The 25,004-nt window shown below is 43.3% G+C and overlaps 1 protein-coding gene across 12 annotated transcripts in view; it reads left to right on the forward strand.

The window, feature by feature from the left end:
* EML5 (EMAP like 5) overlaps positions 1-25,004 on the forward strand; it is a 266,795-nt gene that overhangs the window by 94,884 nt on the left and 146,907 nt on the right. For 11 of the 12 annotated variants that reach the window (XR_008313699.1, XM_053285479.1, XM_053285478.1 and 8 more), the window contains 4 exons: positions 8,661-8,862; positions 15,678-15,815; positions 23,045-23,301; positions 24,375-24,587. Coding sequence is in view for 11 of the 12 variants with exons in the window: in XM_053285479.1 (XP_053141454.1) it covers positions 8,661-8,862; positions 15,678-15,815; positions 23,045-23,301; positions 24,375-24,587 (810 nt within the window). In the remaining variant the exon portion in view is untranslated. The remainder of the gene's footprint in view (positions 1-8,660; positions 8,863-15,677; positions 15,816-23,044; positions 23,302-24,374; positions 24,588-25,004) is intronic. The other variant, XM_053285475.1, reaches the window with a different exon arrangement.

A 25,004-nucleotide genomic window follows, 5' to 3' on the forward strand; every position in this document is an offset into this window, starting at 1 on the left:
GTGACTTCCATGTCAGCTATGTTGAACATACCTGATTAGTAGCTCCAGTACAGCTTCCAGACTCTCATGCTTTTTGATGCTAGTCTATTTTGTTTCATCTTTAGTTTTCATTGTGATACAAAAAAATTGGTCAGATTAATTTGGTTTTGTTGTTGTTGTGATTGTGGGGGGGATTTCTAACTAATTTGCAAAAGGAAATGAAAGTTACCCTTTAAGAGCTATCTTTCTGTTTTTAATATTTAAGAGGTTGGCTAGGTTTCCCGCACATTAGATTCTTTGTTTTCAGATTATGAATTAGGTAAATTAAAAATAATTCAGTTAAAACTAGTGCTTTAACAAATGTCGTAAATCACAGTTTATTTACTGACAGGGAAAAATTTATCACTATTATCTTAGTTGTTAAATGGATTGTTAAATGGGAAGCTAGCCAACTAATGGCGCAGTGGGGAAATGGCTTGACTGCCAAGCCAGAGGATGCTGGTTCGAATCCCTGCTGGCATGTTTCCCAGACTACGGGAAACACCTATATCGGTCAGCAGTGATATAGGAAGATGCTGAAAGGCATAATCTCATACTGCGCAGGAGGAGGCAATGGTAAACCCCTCCTGTATTCTACCAAAGACAACCACAGGGCACTGTGGTCGCCAGGAGTCGACACCGACTGGATGGCACACTTTACTTTAAATGGGAAGCTGGATTTACTGTGAAGTTTAGTTCTGGTCATAATACAGAAAAGGAATGGGATAGGAACAACATAAGAAGCTGCCATATACTGAGTCAGACCATTGGTCTATCTAGCTCAGCATTGTCTACACAGACTGGCAATGGTTTCTCCAAGGTTGTAGGCAGAAATCTCTCTCAGCCCTGTCTTGGAGATGCCAGGGAGGGAACTTGGAACCTTCTGCTCTTCCCAGAGTAGTCCCATCACCTATGGGGAATATCTTACAATGCTCACACTTCTAGTCTCCCATTCATATGCAACCAGGGTGGACCCTGCTTAGCTAAGGGGACGAGTCATGCTTACTACCACAAGACCAGCTCTCCTCTAACCCATCCTCTGGCCAAAGGAAGGGCCCACAAGTATGATGTCCCTTCTGAGACATGCCATCATTCAGGGCATCATATCAGCGGGGGTGGTGGTGGTGGTAGGATACTTAGGTTTAAACTGTGCATGGAGGGAGTCTTATCTAGAATGTGTGGTACCTTATTGTTTTCCCTTTCCCTGGTCAAAGGGAGAAACAAGTAAATTGAGAGCAATAGCTCAGAATACTCTGTTCTTCTCCATCTCAGTTGAGGTTTGTGTATGAGGAAGTGTTCTGTGTTGACGAGGCTCCAGTGTTTTGTACTTAGTAGGAGATAATGCCATGCCCAGGTCCCATGTCATAACCTTCCCCAGTTAAACAGGAGCATCGGGAATGGAAAGAAAGAGAGAAAAGACAGATTAAAAGATAGAACAGAAAAAAAAGTGCTGGTAATCATCCCAAGCACAGGTTCATGAGCAGCAAAAAGACCTCCTTTTTGATATTTTTGTGATCCATGCTGCATTCACAAATATGGGTAGTGTGCCTGAACTGAATATGGGAGGGATGATGCTGATACAAACCTCCCCCCATGATTTTCATTTCCTTTTTTTGCAGGCAGCATAAATGGGTTTTTGTGGAGCCCCATAATTTCCAAGGTTTGTCTCACACCCAGACACACCTCCCCTAAACCTAGTATTAGTTGAATACATAGTCAGTGAATATATTTAGGCAAGCACTGAAGAGTTTGATCAGAGGGTGGGTTTACCCTTTCCTACTTGTTTACCTGTCTTTCAGCTGAAAATTTGGGGTTGGAGGTTGGCATTCATGTATGGTTTTGTGTTGCGAAGCTGCCATTGCAAACTGGTAGTCTACATGCTTTGCATGAAGAAGGTCTCGGGTTCAATCTTCATCATCTCCCCTCAAGTAACTAGTGTTGAGAAAGATCTGCCAAGATCTTGAGGAGCTGCCATTTAGAATAGACAGTATTGGACCAGATAGACCAATCGTCTGTTTCAATATAACACAGATTCATTGAAATTATAATAGCTTACAGTGTATTATGCTTGTGGCAGTGAAGTCTTACTATGAACAGTGCAGGTGCTGAGAAGTAGAAAGGTTGATGGGGAAAGGAGGATATAATTGCAAATCTTTGAGGTGATCCATGTTCCCTCACAGCTTGGGTTCTGCGCCTGCACAGCAGACCCATGGAAGAATTTAATAGCTCCTTGAGGTGCTCTTCAGCTCCACCGAATCGTACATGTGGCACGACCGTTATTTTCGGCAGGAGAGCACCTTCTCCTCAGTTTTTTCTTGACTGCCTCATCTGTTGCATCATGAAGGATTTGCACCATTTATTCGCAGTTTCTGTGAAAAAAATGACTTTTTATATTCTTGGCTTGACTTTCAGACCATATTTCTTGACTACTCTTTCAGACATTGATTCTAACTAATTCAATAAGTGAAATTCCTGTCTTCTGACCCTGGCTTGGCTAAAGGTTTATCTGTGTTCTTTGTGTACCCACCTTAGTTCTAATAGACCCTAAAAAAACTTTTGAGTGCTATACATCCTGTAGAGGCACTCTACCCTCTTCTGACAGGCACGACAAGTGCTTAATTTGTTTTGGGGGAAATCATAATGTCCCTCCTACCCTTGGAGAGAGAGAGAGAGATACCACCACTCTACCCCTCAATACCCCACTTTATCCAGAACAATGAACTACTGGACCTCCCCAGGGGCCCTGGACCCAGGATACAGTAGGGGACACAAGAGATATAGAGACCCTTTTCTCTTGGCAACCCCTGGTCTGCTTTATGACTTTGACAATTACAGAATCTGGAAGACCATGAAAATAAGGAGTGATCTGGAAAGACAACTTACACCTAGAGATCAGGGGCTCTTACCTCAGCCCAGTTCCGACTCCCCTTTCAAAAGACTTGAGGTCCTAGTTGTGCCTCCTGTGAATGAGATACAGAAGACCTCCACTATTACTCACGTGGTGGACCCAGCTCTGGAAATTATACACCATTCTCCAGCTCCTCAATAACCCAAAGGACAAGAACAGTGCTCTGAAGGGGAATATGATTCCACCTGTTTTTCTGAAGAAGATTCTGTTCAAACTGAGAATCCCTCTGATCCTTCCCCAGATGAAAATGTGGCTTCCCACCATCCAAATCTCCTATGTAGGAAACAAAATCGTATAGTATTCAGGTAGCTGACATGGCTAAGGTCCTGGGCCTAGAACTGCAAACACCAGTGCAAAAGGTCCAAGACCTGGTCTCTGATTTCATATTCAGCTCCTTTACATCTCAACCTGCAGCTCTGCTTATGCTACCAGTGCTGGTTAACTCAGCTAAAACTTCTTGAGAAACTCCAGCTGCTTCTGCAGCCACATCTAAGCAGCTAGAAAGCCTGTACAGGATCCAGGAGGAGTCTTGCCCCTTCCCTTTCAACCATCCGCCTCCCAACTCCCTGGTATTTGATTTTGCTGTTACAGTAGCAGCAAATCCAGAAGGAAGCACTCAGCACAGGTTGATTGGGAAGAGAGAAAACTAGATGCCATGGGGTGCAGATTGTATTCTTCTTCTTGTCTACATGTCATGTTGTTGGCGATAAAGATAGCCAGCTTCCCTCAATAAATCAGTAGACATTACGAGACAGCACCTGAGTACAGCAAAGCAATTAATGGAAACAGAATCACGTAACATTGCTGGTGCTGTATCTCTCAAGAAGACACACTTGGCTTAGATCAACATCCCTACAACTGGACTTGAAGGACAAAATTGAAAATTTACCATTCAAAGGAGAGGGTATCTCCAGCACATAAACTGATGAGGCTGTGGAAAAGTGGGGAAAGTCGCAGTACATGGTGGGATCTTTTATATTGAATGCTCAAACATCGTCTTTCTCTCAGAAATACAAACCCTATAAAGGGCAGACATTCCAGTACAAGCAATCTGATAGAAGGGACTTCACAGGAAGTCTTTCAAGTACAATGTGAAGAAGTCATACAACCAGCAGCAAAAGCAGCCTCAAAAGGCTAAATACCAGGACCAATCCAAACAAACTCTTTGATGCTTTTACCCTGGAAGTACCTCAAGTGACATCTCCTTCTCCCTGGCATCCTTCTCCTCCACCTGGCATCTCATAACATCGGATGCCTGAGTGCTGAGCATCACAACAGGCTATGCTATCAAATTTACCAAACTCCCTGTTTTTTCAGGGATAAAACACACCCTTTAAACTCCTACTTTAGAGGAAGAAGTTCTTTCTTTACTACGGAAAGGAGTGATAGAACCTTTTCCTCTGAGGGACCGAGAGAAGGGCCTCCATTCAAGATACTTCCAGGTGCCAAAACGGGATGGAGGCCTCTGTCCCATCGTGGACTTAGAGCATCAGAACAAATACATGAAGCCGAGAAAGAGCAGGATGATATCTTTACAAGCCATTCTTTCTCTTCTAAGGAAGAATAGTTTGTGATGCTGGACCTCAAGGATGCCTATTTCCACATGGGAATAAGGCCAAAGTACAGAAGCTATATGAGATTCACTCTAGGTGAATCATGCCAATATACAGTCCTCCCTTTGGGGCTATCGACAACTCCATGTGTATTAATGAAATGTATGAGTGCAGTAATAGTGCACCTGAGGACACAGGGCATTTCAATATAGCTCTACCTTGGCGACTGGCTCATCATCTCTGGATGCATTACAAAGACTCTCTGCTCGAGCACATTTGATATACTGTACCCTGGACTGCCTAGCACAGGTAGGAATCAACGTCAACTGGAAGAAATCAAACCTGCAGCTTCAAAAGCATTTCCAATTCATTGGAGCAATACTGGATGCAAAGACAAGGGAGCATACCTTCTGAAGGAGGACATGAGACTATCAATACTCCAAATGATCTTGACCTTTATACTCAACCCCAAGCAGAGAGCATGATCCATGCAGACTGTTAGGGTTGATGACATGCAAGGCTAAAGATGCACCAGCTCCAAAGCTGGTTTCTATTGGTGTTCAGATTGAATTTGGACAATCAGAACATGTGGCTGACACTTTCAACACCTTTGCTACGTTCTCTACAGTGGTATACAAGACCAAACTTTCTATCACTGTGCATGCCTTTCCAGCTCCTGATGCCAACAATCACACTGACAATAGACACCTCCCTGCAAGAATGGGGAGCACACGGTGTGAGTTTCCACACCAAAGGCGTTGACTGCAGCAGCAGTCTCTGCACACAAACTTTCTAGAGCTGATAGCAGTGCTACATGCCCTAAAATCATCCCTATCCATCTTGAAACATTGAGTGGTGCAGGTTCTCCTGGACAACACAACAGCAATTGCATACATCAACCACCAGGGAGGGACTGTCTCCCGGTTGCTTTGCAGTCTAGTGTTACAACTGTGGGAATGGTGCATAAACTATCATGTGTACCCAATTGCCCTGCACATCAGGGGAGTGGACAACACCTTGGCAGGCTCCTTGAGCAGGAACCTGGACTTCTCCCAAAAGCACAAGTGGCAGCGAAACCAAATTTTGGAGATATTCTCCAAAAACATCTTAGAGAACTGAGGGACCCCTCTGGTAAACTTGTTTGCAACAGGAAATATCAAAAAGTGCAGACTATACTGCTCCAGGGCGAGCATAGGGAAGGGCTCAATAGGAGACTCCTTTCAGATGCCATGGAAACAACGCCTGTACTACCTGTTTTCTCCATTTCGTCTGCTCTCCCAAATCATGAGCAAAATACTGCAGGAAGGGACTCAATGCATTCTGCTTTCCCTGTGGTGGCCCAGACAGCTGTGGTTTCCTACTCTACGGTGTCTTTCACAGGGTCAGCTCCAGTGCCACCTCTAATCTCACGGGAGTCTGGCTGCATCTTCCATCACAACTTCGAAGTGCTGAACCTAACTGCCTGGAATCTAAATTATTAAATGATATCCTCGTAAATGAAAAGAAAGAGTCTGCCAGGAGAAGCTATAGGTACAAGTAGAAAAGCTGCATACAATATGCAGCTACAAAGAACATTGACCCATACACTGCCTCTATCAGACCAATTCTATTATACCAAATGAGCCTGAAGCAATCAAGGCTATCTAATACCATCAAGGTTCACATTGCTGCGTGACCTGCTAGACATCCAGATTGGGATGGGCACACTGTGTTCTCCCACCCTGATTCTAAGAGATTCCTTAAAGGGATCAATACCTCGAGTACTGCGGCCTCACCTGGAGTACTGCATACAATTCTGGTCACCACATCTTAAAAAGGACATTAGAGAACTTGAAAAGGTGCAGAAGAGGTGCAGAAAACCAAGATGATCAGGGGCCTAGAGCACCTTTCTTATGAGGCAAGGCTACAACACCTGGAGCTATTTCGTTTAGAAAAAAGATGACTGCGGGGAGACATGATAGAGGTCTATAAAATCATGCATGGTGTGGAGAAAGTGGAGAGAAATTCTTCTCCCTCTCACATAATACTAGAACCAGGGGTCATCCCATAAATTGATTGCCAGGGAATGAATGAATGAATGAATGAATTTATTTATTTATTTATTTATTTATTTATTTCATTTTATCCAGCTCTTCTTCCAAGGAGCCCAGAGTGGTGTACTACATACTAGAGTTTCTCCTCACAACAACCCTGTGAAGTAGGTTAGGCTGAGAGAGAAGTGACTGACCCAGAGTCACCCAGCAGGTATCATGGCTGAATGGGGTTTTGAACTCGGGTCTCCCTGTTCCTAGTCCAGCTCTCTAACCACTACACCACGCCAAATGGAAGTACTTTTTCACACTATGCATAATTAAACAATGGAATTCTCTGCCACCAGATGTGGTGACAGCCAACAACCTGGATTGCTTCAAGAGAGGTTTGGATAACTTCATGGAAGAGAGGTCTATCAACGGCTACTAGTTGGAGGGCTATAGGCCAGCTTCAGCCTCAAAGGCAGGATGCTTCTGAGTACCAGTTGCAGGGGAGTAACAGCAGGAGGGACGGCATGCCCTCAACTCCTGCCTGTAGCCTTCCAGTGGCATCTGGTGGGCCACTGTGTGAAACAGGATGCTGGACTAGGTGGACCTTGGGCCTGATCCAGCAGGGCTGTTCTTATGTTCTTAACTTATTTCCACTAGTGAGAGAGCTCATTGAGCCCTGGAGCCTCTCCTCAGTTTTATCAAAGCTAACGGAGCCTTTGAGCCACTAGTGTCTTCCTCATTAAAATACCTATAATTGAAAACTGCATTCTTGGTTGCCATTACATCCGCAAGGAGAGCCAGCTAACTAATAACCCTTTGAGCTAACTCTCCTTACACAAAACATTACCCAAAGTCGTTCTAAGGACTGACCCATCCTTTAGACTAAAAATTGTCTCGGAATTTCATCTGAACCAAGACACTGTCTTACCAACTTTTCCCCCGAGCCCTTCTACACCCTTTGAAAAACTGCTGCACTCCTTGGACATCAGGAGGTCCCTTCTCTATTACATGGACAGGACTAATCAGTTCCGAAAGATAAGCAACTTCTTCATCTCCTATAAAGGGGACAAAAAAGAGCAACCTGTATGAAGACAATCTCATTGGCTTGTGGAACTAATTTTCATCTGTTATAACAAGCAAGGAGTCAAGCCTCCCTATACAGTAAAAGTGCATTCAACTAGAGCTATGGCCACGTCAACAACCCACATGTTGGGCATCAGCATGATGGACATTTGAAAGGCTGCTACGTGGTCCTTTGACCTTACTTTTGTCAAACACTGTGCTGTGGACATCCACTCAGTAGCTTTAGGTTGGGCAGTTCTTAAAAAGGCGCTCTAGGCATATCCTAGCTCCCACCACCATCTAGATGAGCTTGCTTAATCACCCAGGTTGTGAGGGAACATGGATCACCTCAGAGATAAACAGGTTGCTTACCTGTAACAGGTGATCTTTCTGGTGATCCATGTTCACTCACAACACCCACCTGGCCTAACCCACTGCTAGGGTGCTTCCACAGTAAAAGTGACTTACCTGACTTATCTAGACCTCTTCCATCCACATTCCTCGTTCATTTCAGTAGCTGATCAGGAACTGAGGAGAAGGCACTCTCCTGTTGAAAATAACAGTTGTGCCACGCATGCAACTTGGCAGAGCTGAAGAGTGCCTCAAGGATCTACTGAATTCTTCCATGGGGCTACTTCGCAGGTGCAGAACCCAAGTTGTGAGTGAACATGGATCACCAGAAAGATCACCTATTACAGATAAGCAACCAGTTTTTTCTCCTCTCCTGGGAAGAATGCAAGGCAACAGTAAATGTGAACAGATAGTGCTCTAGTGCATTTATATTTGAGTAAGCCCCATTCATCTCAATGGGACTTGCTTCTGAATAAACATGCATATGATCAGGCTGATTAAGTGAGGGTAGGGTTAAATGTGTCATTCTGAAATTTTGCTGCAGGCCTCTAGCCTGAATTTATTGCAGTATAGTATTAGGAAAAGTTTGTGTTTTAGGGGATAACAAGTGCCTCATTAGATCGTATAGTATTTTATTCATTCTTCTACCTTTTCAGGAATATTATTTATATGGCAACTTTGTTTCACAGTAGTTATTTTATATACTCAGCATGAACAGTATATAAGTAATGTATTTACTTTCCACAGGTCTATCTGTGAGAAGTGTTTGCTGGCGAGGAGATCACATCCTAGTTGGAACACAAGACAGTGAAATTTTTGAGATTGTGGTTCATGAACGCAATAAGCCTTTCCTTATTATGCAAGGGCACTGTGAAGGAGAGCTTTGGGCTCTGGCAGTTCATCCTACAAAACCATTGGCCATGACTGGAAGTGATGATCGATCAGTCAGGTTAGCTCCTTTGGATTTTCTTCTCAAAAGATGCATAGCGATGTACAATAAAATGTGCTTTGAATTTAAAAATACACAATAACTTTTTTTTAATGTGATATTTTATTATCTAAAATACCTGGCCCTATCCATCCCCAGCACAGCATCTCTCCAGTGGCTGTTGCTGGTGTCTATCTTATATTTGTTTTTTAGATTGTGAGCCCTTTGGGAGGGAGCCATTTTATCTATTTCTTAATTTATTTATATCTATGTAAACTGCTTTGGGAACTTTTGTTGAAAAGTAGTAAATAAATATTCATTGTATTTGTTTTCTATCTTAATATGAATATATGCACTCTAAGTTTATAGATCATATTTAAATAAGCAATTGCTGTAAGAAATCGTAATACAATTATACTTGAATAGTCTAGAAAGAGTTTTGCATTGTTCTTTCCATAACACTTTAAAATGTTACCTATCTATATAATTTTCTAAGGCATACCTGTGGCTAATCCCGTCTGTGGCAGCTCTCACGCGAGTTCGCAAGTAGAAACAGACTGATTGCAGACTGATTGGGCAGTGGGGATTCCATATGCAGATAGGGAGGAGGAGCCTGTGAGAGCAGAAGCACCATGGTGATTGGGCAGTGGAGATTCCATATGCCGATAGGGAGGGAGGAGCCTCTGGCACTGTGGTGATTGGGCAGTGGGGATTCCATATGCAGATAGGGAGGAGCAGCCTGTGATGGTTAAGGTCAGTTGGAATGCAACTGTTACTGATTGGAAGGTGTTCTTGATTGTAGAGGAAAGGAATCTCTCTAGATAGATAGATAGATAGACAGACAGACAGACAGACAGACAGAGGGCAGGAGTCTGCAAAGAGGGGAGTTGTGAGGGGGGGAAAGCCCCTTCAGGAGAAAGAGGCTGCCGTTGTGTGAATTAGATGAGGAAACAAGATCTGTTAATTCAAGAAGGGAGAGAGAAGGGGAGAAAGAGAGAAAGAAAGAAAAAGGGAGGGGAAGAAAGAGAGGGGAAGAGCAAGTGGAGGAGAGAGAAAGAGAGAAAAAGACTGGAGGGGAAGAGAAAAAGAAGGAAAGGTGAGGGATGGGCCCGAGTCTGTCAGCAGCCTGAGGAGGGCCATGGCAGCAAGGAAGGGCCTGGTCAACCGCTGCTGCTGCTCCTGTGATGAAGAGCAGGACTGGGGGCTCAGGTGAGAGTGGGGAGGTCTCTGGAGATAGGCGGCTGCAGCTTGGCCAATAGGTGCCAGCAATGCTGCAGACACGACCAAGAGGGGTGAGGGGGATGGAAGCAATGGGATGGAGGAGGAGGAGCAGGAGTGTGGCTCCGGTGAGGTTGGAGAGATATCTCAGGTGAGGGGGGCTGCGGCAAGGGGTGAGGGGAGCAGTAATGTACTAGCGTGCAGATGCTCTGCATGGGTTAAGCTAGTATGAAATAATTAGAAAAGGAAATGATTTTCAGATAAGGTGAATTTCTGAATTTAAAAATTCTAGTTTGCTGACATGATTTCAGATTGTAATATTTAATGCAGTCTGTAGATATAATTAAATAAGGAAGCAATTCTGCCTCATAGATACTAATGGGACTTCAGTAACATTCAATAATGTTACTATCACCTGAATAGATGTCCTTGTGTTCTTTTGCCCTAGCATGGTATAATGCTTTGTTTCTCATTTAACTCACATTCTACTTTATTTATAATGATCAGATTATAATGATAGACCTAGAGAATGATACCTCATACCTGACCATTATTCTTGCTAAATACAAAAGTGGTTTGTGTTAGTGCTTCATTATTATTATTATTTTTTGCATTTGATTTTTGACATGAAAGTTGTTATGTTGGGGAGGTGTGGGAATGAAACCATCCCTTGTGAAAAATGGCTTTTCATGTCTAACAGTGCAGTCCTTCCCATCTCATGGATTGTGCTCAGGTAGCCTAATTTAAAATCCCAGCACATCCTTGGAAGGTGTTGGTATCTATCTGTCTGTCTGTCTGTCCATACATCTATCCATCCATTGTAAGCACTTAAGAGGATTGGCTCAGATAATGATTGGTTGTGGTACATTTTCATAACTTCACCCGAGAAGGTTGTTGGATCAAGTGAGATTCCAAGAAGCCTTGGAAGGATATAGTGTTGGCTGTGCAGGTGATCCTGTTAATGCCTGGTGGAGAATTGGAACAGCAAACTCACCAGGGTAGTAGACATGATAGATCCTAAGTGTTCTCTTCAACTCACTTCAAAACTGGCCTCTCGGAATACAGAAGAACTACGGGGGCTGAAGTGGCAAGGTAGATGACTGGAGCACAAGTGGAGGAAGACTCGACTTGAATCCGACAGATTACAACATAGAACACATTTGAAGATCAATGCTCTGGCAATACGGGTTGCAAAGAAGCAATTCTTTTCAGCCCATATTGCATCTTAATTTTATTACATCTTAATTTTAATTGTAAACCCCCAGAGTTTGGGGTTTTATAAATATTTATATACCGCCCAAGTTTGGGGCGGTATAGAAATATTTTAAATAAAAATAAATGAATAAAAATCTTCAAGTTCATGTCCAGCGGAGTTGTTCAGGGTTGTGAAAGGGCTAGTAAGTGCCCCTCCTCCCTTGAATCATAATTTGGAACCATCTATTACCCGCTGTGACGTGTTTAATGATTTTTTTGTGGATAAAATATCTCGTATTCGGGCCGACTTGGATTTAGACCCCACAATTACTGCAGTGTCTGAATCAGAGGTGTCCATCAACTCCTCTTATGTGGTTAGGCTGGATCAGTTTCAGTTTGTGACTCATGAGGATGTGGACAAGCTGCTTGGAGCAATGCGGCCTATCACCTATTCTCTTGACCCTTGCCCAACGTGGCTAATACTATCTGGCAGTGAGTTGTTTTTTTTTTTTAATTATTTTTATACCGCCCAAAACTTATGTCTCTGGGTGATTTACAACAAAATAAAAACAGAAAGTAAAACATTAGTTAAAACAAAAATGAAAAGTTTAAATCATTACAACAATTTAAAAATTTTAAAAGAATATTTTAAAACAGCATTAAAATAATTAATAGGTTGTTGTGGAAGGCCTGGTAGAGATAGTAAATGCTTCTCTTAGGAAGGGCAGGATGCCACCTTGCCTTAAGGAGGCAATTATTAGACCATTTCTGAAGAAGCCTGACCTGGATTCCTCAGATTTGAGCAACTATAGGCTTGTCTCAAACCTTCCATGGCTGGGCAAGGTAATTGAGAGGGTGGTGGCCTCTCAACTCCAGGCAGTCTTGGATGAAACTGATTATCTAACCCGTTTCAGACTGGCTTTCAGGTGGGCTATGGAGTGGAGACTGCCTTGGTGGACCTGATGGATTATCTGCAATTGGGAATTGACAGAGGAAGTGTGACACTGTTGGTCCTTTTGGACCTCTCGGTGGTTTTCGATACTATTGACCATAGTATCCTTCTGGAGCGTCTGAGTGGGTTGGGGGTGGGAGGCACTGCTTTGCAGTGGTTCCACTCTTACCGCTCAGGCAGATTCCAGATGGTGTCTCTCTGGGACTATTGTTCTTCAAAAACTGAACTTCAGTATAGTGTCCCTCAGGGCTCCATATTGTCTCCGATGTTGTTTAACATCTAGATGAAACCGCTCGGAGAGATCATCAGGAGATTTGGTGCAGGGAGTTATCAGTATGCTGATGACACCCAAATCTATTTCTCCATGTCAACATCAGTGGGAGAAGGCATAACCTCCCTAAATGTCTGCCTAGAGGCAGTGATGAGCTGGATGAGAGGTAACAGACTGAATCCAGATAAGACGGAGGTACTTCTTGTGCAGGGTTGGAACTCCGGAGATGATTTTGATCTGCCTGTTCTGGATGGGGTCACACTTCCCCAGAAGGAACACATATGCACTCTGGGGGTGCTTCTGGACACAAAACTCTCCCTGGTGTCCCAGGTTGAGAAAGTGGTCAGAGGTGCCTTTTATCAGCTTTGGCTGATATGCCAAATGCATCCATTTCTTGAGCTAAATGACCTCAGAACAGTAGTACATCTGCTGGTCACCTCTAGACTTGACTACTGCAATGCGCTCTATGTGGCGCTGCCTGTGTAGCTTCTTCAATACAGGAGTTATATGGTCTCTCCAAGATGACCCAGAGACCAGCCTGGCTGCCGCATTCTGGGCCAACTGTAGTTTCTGGACTACATCCAAGGGCAGCCCCACAGAGCGCATTGCAGTAATCCAGTCTGGAGGTTACCAGCAGATAGACCACTGTTTTGAGGTCGTTAATCTCAAGAAACGGACGCAGCTGGCCTATGAGCCCATTACTGCCTCCAGGCAGGCATTTAGGGAGATTATGCATACTGATAGCACCCTGCACCAAATCTCCTAGTGATCTCTCCCAGCGGTTTCATGTAGATGTTAAACAACATCGGAGACAATATGGAGCCCTGAGGCAGACCATACAAAAGTTCAGATTCTGAAGAACAGCAGTCTCCAAGGGATACCATCTGGAACCTCCCCAAGAGGTAGGAGCGGAACCACCGCAAAACAGTGCCTCCAACTCCCAACCCCTCAGACGCTCCAGAAGGATACTATGGTCGATGGTATCAAAAGCCGCCGAGAGGTCCAAAAGGACCAACAGAGTCACACTTCCTCTGTCTATTCCCAACTGGAGATCATCCATCAGGCCGACCAAGGCAATCTCCACTCCGTAGCCAGCCCGAAAGCCAGTTTGAAATGGGTCAAGATAATCAGTTTCCTCCAAGACTGTCTGGAGCTGAGAGGCCACCACCCTCTCAATTACCTTGCCCAACCACAGAAGGTTGGAGATAGGCTTGTAGTTGCTCAACTCTGAGGGATCCAAGGTAGGCTTCTTCAGAAGTGGTCTAATAATTGTCTCCTTAAGACAAGGAGGCATCCTAGCTTGCCTAATTAAAATATCTTTTAATTAGATATTGTTTTAATTGTTTTAATAGTTTTAACTTTTTAAACTTTAATTGTTGAAATGTGTCAATCTTTTTATTGGTTGTTTTTATTGTTTTGCAAACCACCCAGAGAACTTGTGTTTTGGGCAGTATAAACATATGTTAAATACATAAATAAATAAAGTACAAGGTCTTGGTTATAACCTATAAAGCCCTAAACAGCTTGGGCCCTGCGTATTTAAGAGAACGTCATCTGCTATGAACCACACCGCCCATTGAGATAATCTGGAGAGGATTGTCTGCAGTTGCCACCAGTTCGTCTGGTGGCTACTCATGGACGGGCCTTCTCCATTGCTGCCCCGAAACTTTGGAACGCGTTCTCTGCTGAAAGAAGAGCCTCCCCATCGCTTACAACTTTTTAAAAGGAAGTCAAGACACGTTTATTCGCTACAGCTTTTAATTAGATACTGCTTTAATAGTTTGATGATTTTTAATAGTCTTAACGTTGTTTTAAGTTTTAAATTGTTGTAATGTTTTAACATTTTTACTTGTTTTTATTTTGTTGTAAACCGCCCAGAGACTTGTGTTTTGGGCGGTGTACAAATGTTAAATAAATAACAAATATATACATTTTGCCCCACATCTCTCACTTACTGTGTTACATCTGTATAGAACATATAAAGCTGCTTTATATTATTATTATTATTATTATTATTATTATTATTACTACATTTATATCCCGCTCTTCCTCCAAGGAGCCCAGAGCAGTGTACTACATACAGTGGTCCCTCTACTTACGAAATTAATCCGTTCCGAATGCACATTTGTAAGTCGAAAAGTTCGTAAGTTGAAAAGCGGTTTCCCATAGGAATGCATTGGGAACGGATTAATGCGTTCCGGAGCCTAGAAAAAAGACCCAGACCCCCAGTAAGGCTTGCAAACTGCACAGGAACATTTCTTTTCAAGAATAAACAGGCAGTAAACAGGCAGGCAAGTCAAGGAAACCGCATGTAAAATTTGTAAGTCGAGAAAACCCCATCTAAAAATTTGTAAGTCGAAAAAACCGCATCTAAAACCGGATCTAAAACTGCCATTTGTAACTCGAAAAATACTTATGTCGAGTAGTTCGTAAGTCAAGGGACCACTGTACTTAAGTTTCTCTTTCACAACAACCCTGTGAAGTAGGCTAGGCTGAGAGAGAAGTGACTGGCCCAGAGTCACCCAGCTAGTATCATGGTTGAATGGGGATTTGAACTTGGGTCTCCCCGGTCCTAGTCCAGCACTCTAACCACTAGCTCATCTTGCTCATTATTACACTAACCGGTGACAGCTCTCCAGAGTTTCTGACAGGGTTCTTCCCAAGCCAATGGAGGTGACAGGGTTTTTCCCACTTGTACCTGGAGATGTCAGGATTAAACCTGGCATCTTTATCATGCAAATCACATGCTTTACCACTGAATTATGCATATGCAGCCATAATATCCCAAATTCTATATGTGTGTCCAGTGAGTTGTACATTCAGTGCAACTGGCCTCAAATAATCTAATGTCCGTACATTATGGCCAGATTGATTTTTCCATATGTGATGAGATGAGTAGAAATGATGACATACTTTATTGTGTAGTGGATGAGAGCTGATCTGCAGTCTTACACAGTATGCTGGCTCCTTTGCCATGGAGTCAACTTTATTGTGCATAGAATAATGTGCAACACTCAGAGATGTTTTGGGGACATGTGAATTGGCCCTGGGTATGAATCTGCTCAACATGGGAAACTAAAAATTATAAAGAATATGCTTTCTCCTGAATCCCTTTTTAGAGAAGACAAACTCTATTACACTTTTCTATTTTATGGGTGATATATTTCTATGTATTGTTTACAATGAATACTTTTTTTGTAGAATCTGGAGCCTTATAGACCATGCATTGATTGCACGGTGCAATATGGAAGAACCAATTCGTTGTGCAGCTGTTAGTACTGATGGAATTCATCTTGCACTTGGAATGAAAGATGGTTCTTTCACAGTACTTCGAGTTAGGTATGTTCCAAGATAGAGACATTTAAACTAAAATACACTTTGTTCTAAGGGTTTCAAACACAAAATCAACTGATTATTTCAGGTTGATTATGTCCTGCTGATTCAGTGTAGTTAAAATACTGATAACAGAATGCTAGAAAAAGCTCATTTTTGCAGGAAATAGCAACATTCTGCCCCCTGCTGGCCAACTGTAAACACTAGTGCTAGGATCATTATTTGATTTGGATTTGGATTATTTGGTATTTTGTTTAATGCATTTGTTTGTAAAGATGCACATCTGCATCTGTGGACCATGGGCTGCCACTGCTACTGGCAGATTTTTGTGAATCTGACCAATAAGTTGAATAAATCTTCACAAATGATATCCTGAAAATCTGTATGCTCCCTCCTTTAATTTGGGCCTTCAGTCAGGAAAATGTGATTGCACATAAATACACATTTCCCTATTAATGTGTAGATGTCTCAGCTGTAAATTGGATATTCTGCCACAGATTTTTGCAAGTAAAGACTTTTCTTGATACGATTAGAAGACTGATGTGTATTTACATGCAAATGGGAAAGAGTTCATCATACACAATGGCTGACACCCTGACTAATAAAGTGCTTGCATAACAAGCAAAATTGTGCTAGTGGATAAAGACTGTGTAGTTGGGCTTAAAAATGGGCTATAGTGCACAATATTTGCACAATATTTCCCTTTTAAAATAAATGAGGATTCTTCGTCATGGTTTCTGTTAGTCACATATGGGCTCTGCACCTGCTCAGGAACAGTCATCAGAATCTCTCAAGCTCTCTGATTTTTGGTGGAAGCTCCGCCCCTTCCAGCCTCATTCTTGTCCACCGAAAGATTAGCAGCTCTTCGGTGTTTCTTTTGCTCTCTGCAACATATAAGGTCAAATTTGCTTGATTACTTTATTTACTCTTTTAGTTATTTTATTCTTGCCTCTCTTCTCTGTTAATTCTCATTCTTTCACTGTTCACATTTTCATTTCTCTGCTTGTCCCTCCCCCCCCCCAACTTCCCCGTTTCTTACTGCCCTTTTGGGGCTGAAAGGGATTTTCTAATTTTTTGGTGGGTTGGGAACTCTGACTCGACCTCCCCCTTCTCACTAATTTTTTCACGGAGGGCTTCATTTCCCATGTTGCCCTCCTTTTTTTCCTGGCTGGTCGGGGACTTCCACCTGACCCCTGCTGTTTGCTTGCTTATTTTTTGTGGAGGGCTTCGTCTCCAACATTGCCCTCCTCCACCCCCACCCCCCCAATTTTTGTTCCCTGTGAAGCCCTTAAGGGAATAATTTTTTTCTAGGAGGAGAATTTCTGAGGGGAGTCAGGCCTCGTCTGTTCATCCCTGCCTCAGCCTCCCCTGTATGGTCGGGAAAGTGATTTTTAAGCATTGCAGGCTTTGCCTAGTGAAAATCCCCTTTTCAGATGGCCACTTCCGCTGTCTGGTCTGCTGGGGGAATCACACAAGATAGAAACCTGTGCACATTGCCTTAAACTTACCAAGCAACCCTAAGACTGAACAAGCCAAATGCATTCCCTCCTGTGGGAAAGAGCCCTTGTACCTCAGAAAACTGTGGTGTGGGTACTGAGTTCCTCCCAGGACATCCGCCCTATCTTTTTGGATCCTTCCATTTCTGGGGATCCAGGGCTTGATCCTGATGCTGCAGGTGCTTCAGTACCGATATTGACACCGACTTCTTCGGTACCAAATGCCCTGCCCTCGGTACTATCTGCATCTACTTCAAATCAAGGGACCATCCCCCTTAGGGTGTCCCCAGTGAAGCTGAAGCTTGTCAAGGCTTCTGGTGCTCAGGGCACAGAGCTGGTTAAGAAGAACAAGCAGCAGCAGCCTTTGGGAACCAAGGTTCACGCACAACTTCCAGCGAAGCCTGCAAAACATCCAACTCTACCAGCGAGACAGGGCCTTCCCAAGATATCAAAGAAAAAGAAGGCAGAAGTCCCATTAGATCCCATAGATCCAGATTTGATTCCAAATGAACCTGGACCCTGAACCTGCTCCTACCTCCCTCATACCAGATGATGTCCCCAGGTCTGAACCCTTGCACTCTCCATGTAATTCTCCAGATTATGGAACAGATCCATATGAACCCGAACGATATGAACCCAAGCCATACTATCCTCAGTACTGACCTTATAGAAATTATAATTGGGACCCATATTATGATCACCATTACAATCATTGGGACCGGGACCATGGTTCCTATTCTAGGTACTATTGCTCTCCATCTCCTTTGGATCACTACCAATAACATCGGCATTGAAGCTCTTCTGAGTTTCTCACCCTCATGGGGATTATAGCCCTAGACATCACTATCGGGAGCAGCCCCAAAGTCCTTGGAGATGGACCAGAGACCACACAAGATCCAGGTCTCCCAGTCCAAAATAACCTCAACCTTCTACACACCCTTCAGGTCCCAAGGACAAGGAGAGCCTTCATCCTGCACCGCCACCTCAGGACCCTATCCTGCTGCCACTCCCACAACCTTCACAACCAACACAGCCATCTCAGCCTGCTCAACCATCACAACCTGCCCAACCAGAGGTGCCACACCCTCTACCTAAGTCACTTGAATCAGACATGAAGGCAGATGGGGATTCAGGAGACTCCCTCTCCAGCGTGCACACCTCCCCACTTGGAGATATTCCAGAATCTACACCAGAGTCTCAAAATGAGGACCTTGGTTCCCGCTCGGAACAAGTTTTACGTATAGCAACTTCTTTAGGTCTAAAGGTCAAGCAGCCAACTAAGTGGGTCGCGGACCTGATCTTTGGGGTTATTGACACTGAGGCTCATACCCCAGTTATCCTTCCCATGCTTAAGCCTCTGCTAGACATTACGAAGGAAACCTGGGATAAACCAGCTTCTAACCAACCCACTTCCAAGAGAATTGAGGGTTTATATCAGGTCCAGTATGACAACTGCTCGTTTCTACAACACCACCCTGTGCCAAACTGCATTGAAGTTGAAGCAGCTCAATCATGAGCAAAACACAAGACACTCTCTACACCAGTAGATAGAGAAGGTAGAAAATTGGATTCGATTGGATGGTGTGTCTACTTCACCATGATACTACAACTTAAATTCACCAATTACCAGGCGTGCATGGGCAGGTACAGTCTTTTTCTATGGGAAAAGATAAGCCCATACCTGGATATGTTGCCTACTGAACAACATTGCCTAGCCCAAGTAATTCGCAACGAGGGCTGTTGTCTGGCAAAACAACAACTTCATTCTTCCTGACACCAGGTTGACTGCACAGCAAGATCAATGATTTCTTGGGGTTTTTTAATTCTTGAAGCCAAACCAAGAATTAAGAGCCTGCCTTTTGATGGTGAAGCCCTGTTTGGCTGGAGTACTGATGATACACTGGGGAAAGTGCAGAAACTCAGGAACACTGTGCGTTCTATGAGTTTTCAAACATTGTCTTCTGGGATCCACAAGCAATATAGATGGCCTTGGCTATCGGCTTCCAGAACTTTTTTCTATTTGCAGAATTCAGATTCTTCTTCCTTTTGTGGCCAGCGTCAGGGATCATACAAGAAACCTCATCAACAATTCCAGACCCAGAAACAAACTCCCCTTAGGCCTAAGTCTGGCTCTTATACCAAGCGAACCTGACTTTCCTCACCCTCGGACTGGCACCCATCTTCACCCCTTTTTGCCTTGCTGGGAAGTTATTATCTCCAACCAGTGAGTACTTACCATCATTTGAATGGTAATCCTAGAATTTCCGGACATTGTGTCTCTACTCTTTCATGTCTGACCAGCCCAGCTTACCACCCCACTGATCGAAGAGGTGACTGCCCTCCTGGCAAAGGATGTGATAGAACTGGTAGCATCTGGCTCCACCCACCTCCCACCCTCGGTTTCTATTCCCTGTTCTTTATGGTCCCCAAACACGATGGCGGGCTTTGTCCAATTTTGGATCTCAGGGATCTCAATACCCATCTCCAATGCAGAAAGTTCAGGATGCTCACCATAAATGACGTTCTTGCCCTCCTTCAATTCAACACATGCTTCATCTCTATCAACCTCAAGGATGTGTACTATCACATGACAATTCGGCCACAACACAGAAAATTTCTTCGTTTCCAAATAGGTTCCAGCAGTTACCAGTTCAAAGCATTCCCCTTTGGTCTCACTTCCACATCCTGAATTTTTACCAAATGTATGGCGGCAGTGATTGGGTATCTCCAAGAAAGAGGTATTCAACTCCTGCTGTACTTAGATGATTGGTTACTGACAGCAGATTCCAAGATAGTTTTATTAGACAATCTCGATACAACCCTGTGTTTGTTATCAGACGTGGGCCTAAATAACATTCAATTCATAGGCATCACATTCGATTCCATCAGGGTCTAGCTTATCGAGTGGACAACATCACTTCCCTGGCAAACCTCATGTCATGCACCTGCTGCCATCCGGCAAAGAGAGTGCAGCACATGCTGGGCCTCATGGCGTCCGCTGTGTCGATTTTACCAAATGCCCGTCTGCATATGTGGATTCTTCCGCGGAGGTTCTTGGACCACTTCACTGCTGAAGGACCATCAGACCATCAGATGTAGAGACTTTGCATTCCACCTTCAATACACCAAAACCTTGTGTGGTAGAACTTGTCAAGGACCCTAAAAATGGAAACTTCTTTCTCTCCTGTCAGCTGGGATTTTGTTGTCACTGCAGCAATGATATAGGAAGATGCTGAAAGGCATCATCTCATACTGCATGGGAGGAGGCAATGGTAACCCCCCTCCCCGTATTCTACCAAAGAAACCCACAGGGCTCTGTGGTTGCCAGGAGTCAACACCAACTTGATGGCACACCTATACGTTTACCTATACCTTTACATTTACAGATGCATCAGAGACAGGGTGGGGAGTCCATTGTAGTACAGCCCCCACTTCATGGTCTTTGAGACTTTGAGGAAGCCCTTCACCACATAAACTATCTAGAGTTACTTGCACTTTTCAAGGCACTGCAAGGTTTTCTGCCTATTTTCCGAGGGCGTTCAATACAAATACAAATGGACAACACCACAAAAAGGTGTCAACAGACAGGGCGGAATGGGTTTGAGAACCCTTCTACAACTCATGCTATGCCTTTTGGAGCTGGATTCTCTCATAGGGCATGAATATCTCCACAATTCACATTCAAGTGGAGGAAAATACTCTTGCGGATTTGCTTAGCCACACCTCGACTGACTCCCACAAGTGGCAACTGGATCGGGATTGTACCGGGTCAACTTTCTGGGGGACCTCAGACATAGATGTTTGCCTCCACAACCAACCACCAGTTCCCTCAGTTCTGCATAAAGGTGGGCAAGGGGGGAATATCCCTAGAGGATGCCTTTTCACTGGACTGGAACATAGGCTACCTGTACATGTTTCCACCTATCCCTTTACTTCCCAGAGTAATTCAACATATACGGGACCAGCAAACCAAGGTGCTTATGATTGCACCCTGGTGGCCCAGGAGACCCTGGTCCCTGCATCTAAAAGGTCTAGCCACAGGAGGCTGGAAATACTTACCTCGCTCACTGCATCGCCTGACCCTTCAGGATGGCCTAGTGCTTCACCCCGATGTGCTACATCTTCGTCTCATGGCATGGCTAATCCTCCTGTCTTGGACCTAGTCCTCAGGGAGATACTGATAGCTTCCAGGAAACGGACACAATAAAATCTTACTAGCATAAATTGACTCATTTCACTGTTAAGATGCAGGCCATGGATGTGGACCTGGAAAACCTGGCACTCTCCACCTTGCTTACTTAGCTGCTGGGACACAAATAGTCGGGTCTGTCGTCATCCTCGGTTAAGGTGCGCTTGGCTACCATAACCTATTTGACAGATCAAGGTTATCCCACTCCTTTCCAGAACTCAACTGTTAAGTGCTTCCTCAAGGAGTTAAGCCTTAGGTATCCAGTCACGCCACAGATAGCCCCTTCTTGGCTCCTTCCATTCATTCTTGCTCAACTAATGGGTGCCACTTTTGAACCGTTGGCTTCCTGCGATCTAAGACTCCTGATGTGGAAAACCATGTTTCTCGTCACCATCACATCAGCGTGAAGGGTAAGCGAGCTGCACGTCCTCCGGGTGGACCCACCTTACATGGTGTTTCACAAATATAAGGTTTAACTTGGACTCTATATCGCATTCTTATCTAAGATGTCTCCACTTTTCATTGTGCTCAGAATAGCTCCTTGCCGGTGTTCTTCCAGAACCCTTCCACAGAATCGGAGCATAGACTCCATTTATTGAATGTTTGAAAGGTGCTAGCCTTTTATGTTCAACAGATCAAGGACATCCGTAAAGGACCTCACCTCTTTGTGTCCTATGCTGAACGCTCTTTGGATAATCAGCCTGCTGTACAAACCTTTTCCAGATGGATAGTTAAGACCATACACCTAGCATATCAATTGACAAAGAAGCCTTTGCTGGGACTGGTTCTTGTTCACTCTGCCAGGGCTCTGGCCATCTTGGTGGCCTTTGATGCTGACCTTACCCTGGATCCCATCTGTCAAGCAGCCACATGGGCTTCACCACACACGCTCGTATCCCATTATGCACTTGATGTGTGTTCCAGGCAGGATTCGATTTTTGGGAGGAAGGTGCTCCGCTCCATCTTCCAGTGATTGTCTCCCCACCTCCTTTCAGGTAAGCTTGCCATACGCCCGTGTGTGATGGACAGAGACCACAATGAAGAACAACAGGTTGCTTACCTGTAATTGAGGTTCATCTAGTGGTCATCTGTTCGTTCACACACCCGCCTGTCCTTCCCCATTGCGGTTTTGTATTTTCTCTCTATTCTATAGATTGGTGGACTCCTGAACCGAGTGGAGGATGAATGAGAACTAGGCTGGAAGTGGCGGAGCTACTGCCAAAAATCAGAGAGCTTGAGAGATTCTGATGACTGTCCCTGCACAAGCGCAGAGCCCATGTTTGAATGGACAGAAGACCAGTAGAAGAACCTCAGTTACAGGTAAGCAACCTGTTAATGCTGTAGGTTGTGTAAGTGTTGTGCAAGCATGCTGGCAGTAACACAACACTAGTCTGGGACACAGGTTCCAGACTTAGCTCAAGTAGCTAGCACAACAGCCTTGCGCAAATGCAGCATCTTTCCACAAGTGCTTAATTACTCAGGATGCCAGGCAATGAAATTAAATGTTCTGAAATGTAACCTTAACTTCCTTATTTTTTTCTGTGTTACAGAGATATGACAGAGGTTGTTCATATTAAAGATAGAAAAGAAGCTATTCATGAATTAAAATATTCGTCGGATGGAAATTTCCTTGCTGTTGGCTCTAATGACAGCTCTGTTGATATTTATGGTGTTGTTCAACGGTACAAAAAGGTTGGGGAGTGTGTTGGATCCTCAAGTTTTATCACTCATATGGACTGGTCACTGGACAGTAAATATTTGCAGACTAATGATGGCAGTGGGAAAAGGCTCTTTTACAGGATGCCTGGTGAGTTTGTACTATTGTTATAATTATATATGAGAATAGGCAACAAGCTCTATGCTAAGGTTTTCTAAAGCTTCTATTACACAACACATTCTTGTCATGTAGCTCTAGTGATGTAACCAGTTGTTTTTTAAAACATCCTCATCAGTTATAGCACCCTTCTTTGAGGGTGCCACATATAAAAATGAGGTTAGTTGAAATGCAAACCCATTGGCCTTCAAAGTCAGAAAGTGGCTTGTTCTTTGCAATATAGTAAGTTACATTGAAAAGTGGTTTCATATGGTCAAACAATCTTTGATCCATTTTTTTCATACATACAGCCAAGGAAATTGCTTCTGGAGCCAGTAATACATTATATGCTGTTACACATTTCTGATGCTGGAATGATTTATCATTTAAAATATATCCAGTTTGAAAGAGCCTGCAAAACATTTCACTTTCTTAGACTTCTGATTGGAGATATGAAGAAAGAAAATACAAATCTCATAACTTGCTTTACCCTCGCTATTTAGGCCATTTGAGTTCATTGCACCATTCTTTGAATTTCCTCCTCTTTGCTATTTGAAGCTGGCTTGTTGTAGGGGTGACTTCTGTCATCACTTTTGTCAATTCTGTTTCACGTTTACATTCTGATGCTTTATTCATTTTAGCTGCTTCAACTTCAGTTTTCAACAAAGATTGTTTATCTTTTTATCTTTGCAACAATGAGCATCCAGGAGGACTGGAGGAATTGTGTGAGGGTTCCCGAAGTGTCAGCACAGACCCTCCTAGTACGCACACTTCACTAGTGAGGATGTCAGCCAATGGTTTTTTTCCATTGATACAGAAATATCAGAGCAAATTGCAATCTCAAAACCATATATAAGCAATATAAACAAAGCAGCAGTAATTCTAAAAACTTCACTCAGTTTTGAGTTAATGTATCTGATAAAGTTACTCTCTCTAAAAGCACTTGGTGAAATAAACCACTCTCTAAAGTATTGCAGCATTTTTGTCAGAATTAGTAAAAGTGATTAATGTAATAATTGTTCTTATTAATGGAGTAAATTATTAAATAATTTTCTTTTTAAATTTAGGTGGTAAAGAAGTAATAAATAAAGAAGAATTAAAAGGCGTCCAATGGGCTTCATGGACTTCAATTTCAGGCCTTGAAGTTAATGGAATATGGCCTAAATATTCAGAGATCAATGATATTAATTCTGTAGATGCAAATTTTATGGGCCAGGTTCTAGTTACAGCTGATGACTATGGAATAGTAAAACTGTTTCGCTATCCTTGTCTAAGAAAAGGTAACTCTAATGTGAATTTTGGATGCATTTAGCCATGAAGTTTATAAAGGCAGAAATCCCAGAAAAATCTTGGAAATGACCAGAATTAGTTGTTGGAATTTTCTTACCTAACAGAAGAATAATTTTTGAAATGATCATGAAATTGTACTGTCAATGAATAGAAATGACTGTTCACATTTGTGCTCTGGCTGATCTTTGATAAAAATGAAATTTTGCATTCAAATAAGCATGGTACAGCCTAGATATATCATTACATTCCCCATACAATAAGGGGATAAGAGAAGGAAGTGTGAGAGCCCAAGTACCTTACAGATTTCTTGCTGAAAAGTAGCAAGTGAATTAGGGCTATGAACAATAGGGGTGTGCACAAACCACGGTTCGAGCACCTTTGAGCAGATGCAATTTGCATGGTCAGCA

Source organism: Hemicordylus capensis, chromosome 1 (genome assembly GCF_027244095.1).
Source record: "Hemicordylus capensis ecotype Gifberg chromosome 1, rHemCap1.1.pri, whole genome shotgun sequence".
In the NCBI taxonomy this organism is placed as follows: Eukaryota; Metazoa; Chordata; class Lepidosauria; order Squamata; family Cordylidae; genus Hemicordylus; species Hemicordylus capensis.